The sequence below is a fragment of the Neophocaena asiaeorientalis genome, unplaced genomic scaffold (genome assembly GCF_003031525.2).
Source record: "Neophocaena asiaeorientalis asiaeorientalis breed wild unplaced genomic scaffold, Neophocaena_asiaeorientalis_V1.1 scaffold145, whole genome shotgun sequence".
NCBI lineage: Eukaryota > Metazoa > Chordata > Mammalia > Artiodactyla > Phocoenidae > Neophocaena > Neophocaena asiaeorientalis.
This window is the reverse complement of record NW_020172629.1, coordinates 2,821,222-2,834,883: the sequence shown is the minus strand read 5'-3', so window position 1 is coordinate 2,834,883 and position 13,662 is coordinate 2,821,222. Positions and strand designations below refer to the sequence as shown.

General features: G+C 45.4%; 1 protein-coding gene across 1 annotated transcript in view; it reads right to left on the bottom strand.

Annotated features, from left to right (window-relative positions):
• The window catches only part of RBM33 (RNA binding motif protein 33), a 115,530-nt gene that overhangs the window by 11,671 nt on the left and 90,197 nt on the right, over positions 1 to 13,662 (bottom strand). Inside the window, 2 exon segments of the mRNA XM_024739197.1 lie at positions 705 to 893; positions 3,235 to 3,441. Coding sequence (XP_024594965.1) covers positions 705 to 893; positions 3,235 to 3,441 — 396 coding nt within the window.

Here is a 13,662-nt window from a genome sequence, read left to right as displayed (position 1 = left end):
GGGGGGTTGCGGGGGCGGGCGGAAGGCGGGGAGCTGGCAGGAAAGGCCAGAGTTGGGGACTACAGACACGCTGCTCAAGGAAAACCAGGTCTACCCACTGCACTGGTTTACCTCCAGGGCTCTAGAGGCTGGAGCAATCAGGGATTTCAGTGGCAATTTTTGTTTACAACACAACTGGAGACCTATCTGCAGCCAGCTCGGCAGAGATCTTCACGCATTTAGAATTAGCCAGTTTAAAAATTAAGAGACCAAAATATAGTCCACATTATTTCACATTTTTAAAGTCTAAAGCAAGTTCCACAGGTGTTAACATGTGAGGCTATTTCTGAAAATTAAGGTCAAAAGGCTAGATACTTTAAAATGTTAAAATTGTTACACACAAAACAAGTGTGTGATAGAGCAAAAAGATTGTGTGTTTGGGTGCATATAAGAACTTTAGGATAATATGAGGATTTCAAAGGATAATCTGTTCAGCTAGAATAAATATTTCATAACGTTTCTGAGCACCTGATAATTTCCAAATAATCTAACCCTAAGGCAAAAGTTCTGGCATCAAGTGTGCAGAGCAGATAAAATATTTGTCTTTCTTCTCAAGAGTACTGTTTTAACATGAAGTAACCAACACAAAGGGATTTTAAATGAAGAAAAAACCGAGTCTTGGGAAGGACAAAGGGCACAGACAGAACGGGCCCCAGGTGACCCACCTGAATGGGTCCTACTGACATCAGCAGGCTCTTCAGTTGGGCGTCGGTAGTGGATGAAGAAAGCCCTTCAACAGACACGACGCAGGGCTGAGGCTTGCACTCCACCACCCGGAGATTCTGCTTGTTCGGCATCAGGCGGCCCCGGCCCATCGCACCTGCCATTCCCCGGCCTCTCCCGTGCATGATGACCTGGCAACAACAAAAGGAACTATTCAAGGTTGAAGCTTGGGGGTTTTTTCACAGCTACTAAGATACAAAAGTGAACAAATCAGAATCCATTAAAATATACCGTGAGCGACAGGACCTTCTGTAGTTTTTATCCACTATCAGAAAAGGGTTTAATGTCTAAATAAGACCACAGTACCCAGCAAACTGGAGTAAAAGAAAAGGAAGGAAAAGGAAGCAGCAAAGTCTGCACCTATCTTGGTGCCAAGCATGGTACTAGGTAGGCACTTTCTCTGCTACCATCATCCTGTAGACGAAGCAGCAGGATCACAGGGGTTCAGAAGCCTGCCGCGAGTACACAAAGATCTGGGTCCAGTCCTTAACGGCCCCGGAGCCCAAATTTCTCCCACGGTACCCCAGGCAAACCCAGCGGGGACCAGGGGACTGTGCATGGTGCTCCCCACAGCCGCCTCCCTGTCACTGCAAGCCACAACACTACGTACCCCGGAGGGCAGATTCTGCAGCAGGAGTCTCCCACCGGCTGCACCACCGCACGTTACACTCCTCCGCAGGGCTTTCAAAACAAAACCAAAAACCCAAACTACAACGACTGAGTGCCCCTGTCCCCCACCGAAATTACAACATCACTGGCCTAAGGTAGGACCCAGACCGTAGCATTTTTAAAAGCCGTCCAGGGCTCAAAACCACTGTTCTGGGATCTTTTAAACAAGAAGGAACCGCTGAGCTTTCCCGCCTTTTCTAATCCGGAAATTAGATAAAGCACCAGCACCCCCCAGATCCGGACAGCAGTGAGACGCAGACGCGGATGTGACTGGGCTCACTGCGCTTTCCAGACGTCCTGCCCAGTTCTGCCCGAGAGTCGGGGAGAAAGAGCCAAAAATGACCTCCCGCCCCATCACAGAGAAGGGCACAGAGGAAGGCAGAGAGAAATCAGAATGGAACCTTAGTACATGAATGGCTGCCACACAAAGGGAAACTGAGAAAAGAACGCAACACTTCGGAACATTCCACAGAAGGTGACACAACTACTCCTGTGAAGTGAGTTCCTGGAGTGCAAAAGGGTATTTCAAGAGAAGTCACATGGGAAAACACCATCAAAAAGTGCAAGTTTCACTGCCTGGAAACCAGCAGTGTGTTCTGTAACATTAATAAGAACGTTCTCTACCGAGTGCTGGCTCACATTCCAGGCACCGTGTATCTTCTTATAAAACCCTCGCAAGAGCCCAAATAAGCCAGGAAAGATTACTGTCCTCACTTTTATAGGAGAGTAACCTGAAGCTAAGGGTGAAGAAACACGAGTGCTTTATCTATGTGTACAACAGACTATGGGGGGGAGGGGTGTCCTACGATCTTTCTCATAGCATACCCAGGGACAACACCTGACCAAAGAAAATTTAGACTGGAGCAATTTTTAAAGAGTATATCTGAAGATACGACTTCATGTGTCTGTGCCTGTGCCACCTGCAGCAAAAATGTCACTACTCTGTTTGTCCCCGTATCATAAGGTATTTATGAGAAAATAAATCCGGAGTAACTGAATTTCTTCAAAGAGCTATAACGGTCTTCAGGCTAACACTACTCCTTAATATCACCTGCAAGGCAAGCAGAGAGGATGAACTGGCAGAGTTCAGAGCTTTCTAGAAGAAACTCAGAGCAAGTACTGTTGCCCCTCTTCCACCCTAAGGTCATCAGGCAAGGGGCACCTGGCTTCTGCGCCAAGAGGGGACCTTGCTGTCGGGCAGAGAGGGGGGCCTTGGGAAAGCTACGAAGACACCCTCACCAGAAGCTGGGGGGGGTCTCCACCAGGACATAACGGGACAAGGGGGACGCTTCTCTCCTCGGGAAGGTTAAATTCACAAGGGGTACTGGATGCCCATACCTCGTCTCCCACACTGAGCTCGGAGAAGGAAAACACCCCCTCGACCCCCAGAGCGAGGGAGGGAGGAGGGAAGAGCCGGGGGGAGAGGCACTTTCTCGGGCAAGGTACTTCACCCCCAAGGCTTCCCATCTGCGAACTGGGGTGACGAGGAGGAAGCAGTCTCTGGAGGAGCAGCTGGCAGGGGAGGAAGGAGCGCTGGGCCGGGCTCTGTGCAGGGCTGTCCCCAGAGCACAGCTCAGAGCTGCCCGGAATACCCGCAGCCTGGGTTTAGGGTGATTTCCCAGCATCGTGCCACTAAAAATGTCACGAGAGGAAAGCGCTTTTGTGAACACGTTAGCTTTCAAAGCCAGGGCGAAGGAAACTATGGTCGTTCATCCACAATCTGAGCACTCCTGCTGCGCCAGGCACTCCCATCAGTGGGCTCACGGGGCTCCGCTCCTGGGGCGGGGCAGTAACAGGCAGTACCTTCTTGGCCGGGTGAATTCCTTGGATGCTCTTGATGCCTGGAGGGCCGGCTGAGTGCACGTGGGCCCCCACCGGAGGGTGCTGGGGCTGCTGAAGTGCCCCCTTGGTCAGCGTCACCTTGCGGGCAGGCTGCTGTCTCACTTCTGGGGGCTGAGGGAGCCGCTGAGGCTGGCCCTCCAGGTGAAAAAAGCCATCGCTCTCTCCTCCCTGCTGAAACCAAGGCAGCACGCTGGTCAGTCTCCGCACGAGCAGGCATCCCTCCCCAGCATCGGGGTCCACCTCGATCAGTGTTCAACTGAGAAGCAAAACCATCAAGCCTGCCATTTCACTAGGGCCACTAAGGAAATTTCTTATTTGACGGGTGTTTGGGTTTTAACAGTATTTTTCAAATTTAAAACTAAGATCTTTAATTACTGCATCCACTCAAGAGGTCTCTAATTACTAAAGGAAGTGCTGCTGAGTTCAGTGAAATAGGGCTTGACTTTAAAAATACTTCATACTCGACATGCCTCTTCCATTTTCATGAGCATTCTTGTGAAAATCTGACAGTCTGTATAGGCAGTGGTTTTAAACTTTTAACTCCCACTCAAACCTAGTGAAAGCGGGTCATCATCCTGACTCGCCCCACTGTCCCCCGGCGCCGGTTGTGAGTCCCAGGCGCGCCCCAGTGCCTTCCTCCCTGCAGATACAACCCTGAACACTTGGGCTCCCCAGAGCGCCCGCAGGCTGAGCAGCACCCTGGTCGCCCCTCCTCCTCTGAGTCACAAGTACCCACACGCAGGCTGGCCTCCAGCCTCAGTCCTGTTTGGAACAAGAGCAGACCAGCCAGGAGTCTGAGAAACTGAATGAGGAAATTCTAGAAATGAAAGAGTTACTGGTGGCCCAGACAAGTCCTCCCCACATGGTGGACAGGGAACCGCAGGGGGACAGCAGGAAGAAGAGCTGAGGAGGGGTCTGAGGGGGCAACGCACTCACAGCTCGTCGGCCAAGGGCAGGGCGGGGTGCCGAGCACCACCGATCCCTGAGCGCTGGCTGAGCACTAAGCTGGGCAGCGACAGGGCTGCCTCCCAGGAGACCAGGTGAAGAAATGAAAAGCCCAGGCCCAAACGGATCCTCTGGTAAATTCTATCAACTGTTTAAGAAAGACAGACTCCCAATCTTACACAATCTGGTTCAGAAAACAAAAGCGGAGGGACAACTTCCCCACTCATTCTCTCAGACTTGTATTACCCTTTTACAAAAGTCAGACAAAGACATCAAAAGAAACAAAAGCCACAAAAGAATATCCCTCATACATATACATGAAAAAAATTCTCACCAAAACACTAGCAAACTAAATTCAGCAACGCAGAAAAAGAATCATACACCATAACCAAGTAAGATTTACCACAGGAATGCAAGGTTGGTTTAACTCAAAAATCAGTTATCAGACCACATCAGTAGAGGAAAAGACCACATGACCACCTGCACTGATACAGGAAAAGCACTCATAATAAAAATTTTCAGTGAGCTAGGAACAGAAGGGACAAATCAACCTGACAAAGGAGATCTACCAAAAATCGACAGCTCACATCACGCTTAGTGTGAGACTAGTCAGGGGTATTCGACCTGCACGTTAGTCACCTGGGGAGCTCTCGTGTGTTAGTGTTCCTGGACTTTGACCCAGAACCATCCAATTAGACCCTCTGGAGCTGGAACCCAGACATGAGCATTTTTTTTTTTGTCTTTTGGGGTTTTTTTTTTTGCAGTACGTGGGCCTCTCACTGTTGTGGCCTCTCCCGTTGCAGAGCACAGGCTCTGGACGCATAGGCTCAGCGGCCATGGCTCACGGGCCCAGCCACTCCGCGGCATGTGGGATCTTCCTGGACCGGGGCACGAACCCGTGTCCCCTGCATCGGCAGGCAGACTCCCAACCACTGTGCCACCAGGGAAGCCCCAGACATGAGCACATTTTAAACGCTCTTCCAGTGATGTTGTCCAGCCAGGGCTGAGGATGGCTGAACCAGGTGGGTGCCCCCATAATGTTTTGTGACTCTGTGACTCTACAATGTCGGCTATAATTGTCTGAAATGTGATACTGCTGGGCGTTATTCCAACCTGATGGAAGACTGTTCCCCAAATGAAAACGGATGCACTATGGAAAGGCAGGCCGTTCTGCAGGACCAGGATCCACGTGAAGTCAGACTGCTTCTTGTGCTTCTTGAAACTTCTCCATTACATCTTTCATCCAAAAGGTGTGAGCAGGTACCCCAGCAAGGCAGGGATGATGGCCTATTCTCAGCACACAATTTTTCAAAGTTCATATTTTGAAAAGCTATGTGAACACTCTCTAGCTTTGTATATGCTTGAAATTTTCTATACTAAAAAGTCGAAAATTTTAAGGGTATACACCACATATTCCTATCTTTAAAAGACAGTAATCCATCACTTATTAATTTACTTAAAAGCATATTAAAATTATGTTAGTATAAGATTCATAAATTCACTATTCAAATGTTAAGTCTCACTGTTCTTAAACACGTCTCTTTACATGGGCTGACACTTCACACTAGCCCCCAGGTCCCACCAGAGGCTGTGCCATAGATGCAGGTGGCACTGGGTCACTAAATTCTCCACACAGCTCAGCTACCTAACAGTCTACTGACTGATTCTCCACTGTCTATTATTTTCACTAATGTGGATAAATGAACTGGCTATTATGTATGGTTTAGAGAAACCAGTGGCTTAGACTTGGGTGAGTCTGTTTTTGTTTACCAAGCCAAAATTTCCTATGCATACAGATGGCAATGAGATATTTACTGAATAAAACAATCAATGGTAGATCAGGCTTCTAAAAACTACGTAGCTCTGAATGTGCTATTAAAAAAGAGATTACAGTATCAGGATACTAGGTTATAGCCACTGTCAATTAGTACATACGTATTTACTAAATGCCACTGTGATACTAAAGAGGCCAGCCTTCAGTTCAGCACTGATACTGGGTGCACCAGAAAACATACTGTCATGCTGTACAAATCGGTAATCAGCTGGTACATGTGGTCTAAAACGAATGATGTCCATATATACGGTGGACTACATGGTGAATATCGTTGCAGATATTTTCTTTAGCAATCCAGAGCTAAAAACGTAGATGATCTTAAAATAGAAAACAAAAAAAGAAAAAGAAAGAAAAAGAGAAGAAAAAGGGAATTCCCTCGCCACCAGTGGTTAGGACTCTGTGCTTCCACGGCCAGGGGGCCTGGGTTCAATCTCCAGTTGGGGAACTAATATCCCACAAGCCGTGAGGAGCGGCCAAAAAAAAAAAAAAAAAAAAAAAGTAGATGATCTAGATAGTGAAGTTTTATTTAAAAAGAAGAGCTTGCACCAAAAGTAGGATATTTGCCTATTTTTAAGGTATACACTGTGTGTATGTATTTGGGTGATAAATATGTAACGCTGTGGTGATCTGATGATTTTTAAACTGGGAATTAAGAACAGAAACATTTAGCCAATAAACACCCCAAACAAAACTTCTCTTTGCTGTTATTCTGAGTTAAGAGACTGGTGCTAATTTATGTCTGACAATATTAGATCAGAGGAACACCCTGAAAAACGAAGTTCTAAACTTTCATTTTCCTTTCAAAACAAGTTTACGTTTTAAAGTAAGCTTGATTCCCATCTGCAGTTCAGAAATACAGGTAGAGTTATCACAAAAAGCCTCTCCATTTAGGACTTCCTAGGAGATGGCCTGAGAAGACACAGTAAAGGACATCTGTGATCAGAGTGCCTGCAGGTCTGGACCTCGCCGCCTGGCGGTCTCCCCGCTCCGTCTGCATCTCACAAACTCACGGGCACGGTGAGCACCCCTACTCCTCCCCGCCCGGGGAGCCTCAGCAGCCGCCAGCCTGACCTGCTCACTCGAGGGGGCCCCCAGCATCTCTAACCCTAAGGTTTCCCAGGCCACGTAACTGCTTTATTCTTCTTCACAGCGTTAATCACCACTCACAGTCCTGTCACGCTCACGAGAACGGGAGCCCCGCGGGCAGCACTGGTCGCCACGCATCCTCGGCTCAGAGAAGAGGACCGAGCCCTGGGCAGGAAGACGACAAGCACTTGGTGAGTCAACGATGAACAAGAAAGAGGGATGCTTCAGGCAGGGATTATAACAAAGGCCCAACTTTTGGGAAAAACTGCTATCTTCAGCTTACTGACAAGTGACGGGAAGGTCTGGGTAAGCTGTGGAGTTACTTATATTCAGGACAATGTTTTACACCTTCTACAGCTACAAATGATGTAAGAAACTTTATAACAGAAATTTCCAAGGCACTCTAGGCTCTCCATCACCATGCTGAATGGCATCATTCAACATGCTCCACTCATGGGAAGATGGATGGAGTTGTTTGCTGAATGTCTTCAACTTGACAAGTAGTACAAGTAGGGTCTGTACAGAGACTGTTTTCCTTCAATCCTCCCTCAAGGTAAATATTATTATTCACTTTCCAAATGAAAAACCCGAGATCCTTGGTCACACAGTAAGTGCTTTTAGGACTTCCTGTCTCAGTGGTTCCAAAGCATGGACTCCACACAACCTCTTAGGCAAGGAGCTTATACTAACATAACTATTTTTAGCAGGGTTAGAAACAAAGGGACTAACCATCATTCAATTAAATCATTTTAAGGAAATGAAGGTTTACTATAATGCTCTGCTCCGACATTTTTCTGGAAACCAGGCTGAGGACTCAAGGCTTAAATATAAGTAATAAGTTATTTCATTTTGTAAGAAAAGCAGATTTTTTTTTCAATTGAGAGAACAATTATTTTCTTTCAAATTAGCACAACAAAAAGCTAATTCTTAGGATAAATTTTAAATCCCAGAGTTATTCTGGTTAACACCAGGCAACATTCAACCTACTAACTTCTAGGCTGTGGCCAGAAACATATTTTTTACACCTACTCTCACATTCTCACAGACACAGAAAAAAGGTGAATGAGAACCAAGCCAAACTGAACCCACCTATTTACTTAGAAGTCTTCTACAACTTGTGCCATATAGTTAACAGCACTGAAGGAGATCCCAAAATTATTACTTATGTAAATTTTAAAATACTGTCGATTCAAATCAGGACTTTCAGAAACCTGAAAGTTCCATTAAAAACTTACTAAGTTACATTATCATCTTAATGTAAGGAAATAACTAGTCATCTGTGGATGGCAGATTACATTCCATTCAAAGAAAGGAAATCCACTTTGAAAGTGCATTTCTCTAGGGTGGCACAGTTCCCTTTTAAATTCTTTGCACAGCAGTGTGTTTAGACATGGTTTTAAATATAAATACCTTTTACTTCCTCCAAAACAGATGAAGAGAAAAGAAGTTTGGCCTGTCTTAGATGAACCTGGAAATATTTTCTTGGTTTTTTCCCACAAATAAATATCTTTTCATGAATATTATAAAAATGTCTCTTGAGGGCAGTTTTTCTTAAATATAAAAGGCATTTCCTGAATTAAGTAAGCTTAGGGAACACTTTTTATCAGCTTAATCGTTACAAAAAATGAGGTTTGTAGCCACCAACATTAGCATGACAAATTTATTTATAACAAATTGTTTAAACGTATAGATAAAAATGCCCATTGATATTGTCAGGGTATCCTGCAATTTGACAGATCAAATCTTATTTTCATTCTTAAACATCATGAAGAAGTGGTATCGCTGGCTCGCATTCACTAGTGAGCAAATTGATTAATCCCTCTCTATAGAAATCTCAACTCTTGATTACACCTATCAGACGTTAAGCAGCATTATTCTAGAGTGACAACACTTGACAAATTCCCCAACCATTTTTCTCAGCCTTTGTGGCCCTGCTAGCTTGTATTAACCCTGATGAAAAATTAATTTTCCTTATCTTCCTCTAAACCCCAAAATCCAAATCCGCCAAACTGGCAACTCTTTCTGTAAAGGTATTATGAAAACCTCTAAAAGATTAATTGCATGTCTTCAGGTGACATTAAATTAATTTCTGTACTCACGACAGACATTTGATACCCCGTACTGAGAGGACAGATAACATTGTCGGGACACAGAGAAGGACACTGGTTAGGGTCCCAGGGCAGCCTCTTATGAATTCTCCTTTCGATAAGGCCTACTTCACTGTCATGGCAATGCTGCTGATCTGCCAGCCCACAGACCTCACAGAGCAGGTTTCTATTAACCACAACAATGCTGGGCCTGGCCCTGTGATCTTTAGAAAGCTCGCCCAGAATCTGGACAAGAAATGATATGCGTGCTCTGCGACGTTTCTAAACACAAATACATTTCACGCTCTAGTCTGTCTTTGAGACTACTACTTAAAGGAGAAAAGATAAAAGAAAATAAACAGGCTAATAACATTCTTATCCAGGTTCCTGTGTCAATTCCCTAATTAAACTGCTGCAATATGATATGAGGTGAGGGCACTTCACATGGGCAGTGTCCATCTATTCTATGCAATAAGCTATCCCTCCGTACGGCAAGCATGCAGAACGTGTACAAGCAGCGACTTAAATCTAAACTGCTTCCTATAAAATTCCAATAACAGGTCTACACGGGCTGGACTGAAACAAAATCCTTAAGGTTAAAGGGATCTCACAAGTGCTTGCTTGGGCTTCCTGGAGAAAAAATGGATTCAACCGATAGGTGCACCAGGATTTCGCCTTATGGTGATAACACGGCATAGTTATTCAAGTGCTCTCTCTCTCTCTCTCTCTCTCAACATTCTACCTTTCTGAAACGAGTTAGGTTTGGGGACTCTTTTAAAAGCAAAATTAATTGGCCTTTGGAGAAATATACCAAAGCCCTGAGCCTGTGAGGGGATCTGATGCCCCAGGATTCTCCAATTTCTACAGCACAGACCTACCAATCTAAAAAAAAGGAAAGGACTGCTAGAAGTGAGACTGCGGTTCACCCAGCAGCAGGGGCCCACGAACTCTGGCTTCTCCAGCAAGAGCGCCCCCGTAGGGATGAAGCTCCAGGCTCTGGAAAGCAGACGCTTCCAACCTGCCCCGATGGGCAGCTGGGAAGGACCTACTTCAGAGCGCCAGGCGACTTCCCGGCGCAGGTGACGAGGCTCCTATCCTTGGTAACCGTTCGAAGTGAGGAGAGGGAAGTTACCCAAGATGCTGGAGAAAGCAGATTCCTTTTCTGCTGGAGAAGGTGGGTTAGCAAATCCTGATTCCTAATTACAAGAGAATTATTTCTGATTTAACCACTTATTTCTCTCTGAAAGAAACACCATATGCCTAAAAACACCTATAAATTCATGTGCAGACGTTCTAATTCATTAAAACTGATTCCTGTCCTCTAATGAACAGTAGTCTATTTTGCCCAAATTTAGAGGTCACATGTTTAAGAATGCTTAAAACGTCATACCTCTAGAAGTTGTCAGTTCTTCGCACCGAAGTGTTTCAAAGCTCTTAAAAACAATTATTTATGCACAGTAGCTTCTCCTCCACAAGAAGATTCTAGAATATACATCTTATCAAACAAGCGATTCATCAAGATTCGTGCCCCATTTTTCTTCCTCTTATTTGCCTTTCGGCCATCTGACTGCTCATCAGCTCCTCTAACAGGGAAATGATCAGGCAACAAATGAGGCCCAACTACAACCAGCCACTTGGCCACTCTCCCCACCAGAGAGGAGAGGGATGGCAGGACGAGAGGGAACCAGGGGTCAGCAAGGTGGGAGTCTGGGCTCTCACCTCCTTGGACGGTGGTGCCTCCACGCCCATCCCCACTCCCCGTCCATCTGGGCAGGGCCTCTCCTGGCTCCCCTACCTGTGTCAAAGAAGTTTCTCTTACACTCAGCTTCCCAGAGGTGTTTCTCTATCACAAGCCCACTGCAGTTCTGTCCTTTACTACCCATTTCCAACTCACTTTCATCTGACTTGCTTTCTCCTGGTCCTCTAGCATGGCATCAGCTCTTGGGTACTGCCCCAAACCACGGCATCAAGTCAGCTTCCACCAGAAACCAATGAGTCAGGACAGCTGAGTCCTGCAGCCGTGGCCAGGCAGCTTGGCGAGTCACAGAATGACATACACAACGTGAGCCTTGTTCTGCCTTGGCCTGGGACGTGGGTCTCCCCAAGAACGAGTCATCACCACAGACTCATCAAACAGCAGCCAAAAGTACAATACAATCACATCTTGTAAACTGAATTAACAAGGATTAATGCTAGTTCTGGTGTTATCATACTCTGCTTACTAGTGTCATCTAAATGTCTACAATACACAGCTGTTACTTTTATAATCAGAAGTGCCCGTGGGGCGGGGGGGGAAGGAAACGACGACAACACCACACTGTGTTAACTCCTCCTCCTTGGATATTTCCATAAAGAAACTGTAAACAATACCTGTATTTTTAAAGGGAGAAGCTACTTATTTTCTCTATTATTTCAACAAATGTTTCTTAAATATTTATAATGTATTTGAGACAAAAAATGAACTGAAGTGGAAACCCAGCCTCAGTCAGGAGCAGTGACTAGGAGACAGCTCCAGCAGTAGGCAGAGAAGGGCAGGGCGCGGCGGGGGCGTGCAGGCGCCGAGAAAGGGCACAGCGTGAGTGTGGACGGAGCGGGGAGACAGAACTACAAGAGCAAGGCGGCCAGACCACGGAACAACGGGGCACGTCTGGAGAACGGGAGGCCGCGAGGGTGACCACTTGTACCCCCACCTGCGACTCCTTCTCAGACTAGAGTCCCCGAAGACTGACAGATGACTCCAAGACCAGCACTTCTGTTTCTAGTAAATCTGATACACAGTGTAAGAAACTCCCTATACTATTTTTGCAACTTCTCTTGAGATTACGTATATCAAAATTAAACGTCCTCCACTCCACAAAAAAAGATCAGGTATGCACACACCATCGCGCTAGAGAAAATCTGAGAATAACTTTTGAGGAAGAGAAGAAATCTACAAATGCACACCAACCCCCAAAAGCAAGCTCACACAAACAAATTGGGACCTTTTACGTGAAGCATTTTGACAGCCTTTTAAAAGTAAAATACAAGAATATCATGACTGGACAGCTGGCTTTCCTGCTGAGGCATTCTGTGCTTCTCCCATTTCTCTGTGTGGCCAGCAGAACAAAGGGCTCTTTACTTAATTTGCTGCCAAATTCTTAAAATTTTCATGACCTCAATTAGAATAAAGCAGCTGAATTCAGAATTTGCTTTCATTTTCTTAAAGAACACTGTAAGAACACACTTTTTCTTCCTTTAACTAAAAGGAAAGGGTAGTAACATCTACTGAGCCAATGCCACGTGCCCAAGCACTGTGCCACTCATCTCACCCATGTCACGACAGTTAACCCTCACAGCCACCCTGGGAGAAGCTCAGCCTCATTCTGAGGAGGACACAGGTTCATCTGGGCCAGGTAAGCCGATGCAAACATCTCAAAGATTCCCCATTTCCCCTAAACTGGAAGACAGAGCTGCAGGCCTAATTAAACTCCTGAATAAACAAATTTTGCATGGCACTTGCTCGTCCTAATTCTTTTTTCTGGTGTTTAATCACAAAACATGGCTGAGGATGATTATACTAAGTTTACACTAAGTAAACATTTTACATTTTTATATATGCTCTGTTACTAACCTGAAGAGTTTTTCTGGATTATGTATTGGTTATGAGAGAAACTATGATTGGGGGCAGGGGGGCACGGCACGCTTCACAGCTTGTGGGATCTTTGTTCCCCAACCAGGGACTGAACCCAGGCCCTCGTCAGTGAAAGCATGGAGTCCTAACCACTGGATCACCAGGGAATTTCAGAAATTATGATTTAACAAGATTGCTCTTTTGGTTTCTGAAAATTAAATACTTAAAAGTAGCTTTCTGAGAAATGAGCAAATGGAGACTATTCCTATGTTTTAAATAATAAAAAGAGAACCATTCCATCAAATACAGTTCTTTAAGTAGATTACTTATATAAATATTATTCAGGGAGGCACATAAAATTTTAGAAGCAATATTTGCCAACATTTAACACTCTTTACAAGTAGCATTAATTTGTTCCCTTTTAAATCTCACCCAACAAATCCAGACAATATAAATGGGAAAAAACTAAAATTCACAAAGAGATTGATTAGCCTCATAACAAAAGGTCTCTCTAAATTTCAAATTCCCTTAATGATTTCAATTTTAAATATAAAATCGGATCTATTTTGATCTACACAGAAATGTTCAAGGCACATTTCTAGCACACAGCTATAGTCATAGCTACACTCAGCCAGGGTACACCGTCCCTCGCTTTAATTCACCATATCAGGCTACTCCACACAGGTTCCAGCACAGGCGTGATGAAACCCCAGCCACTCCCCAGTCCTGACTCCCCAGTCAGGGCTCTGTGGCCCGCCTCTAAACCCTCTCCACATACTCTGCAGCCAGTCAGTACCAACTGGGGTTGGCAAGCAAAATGAAACCTG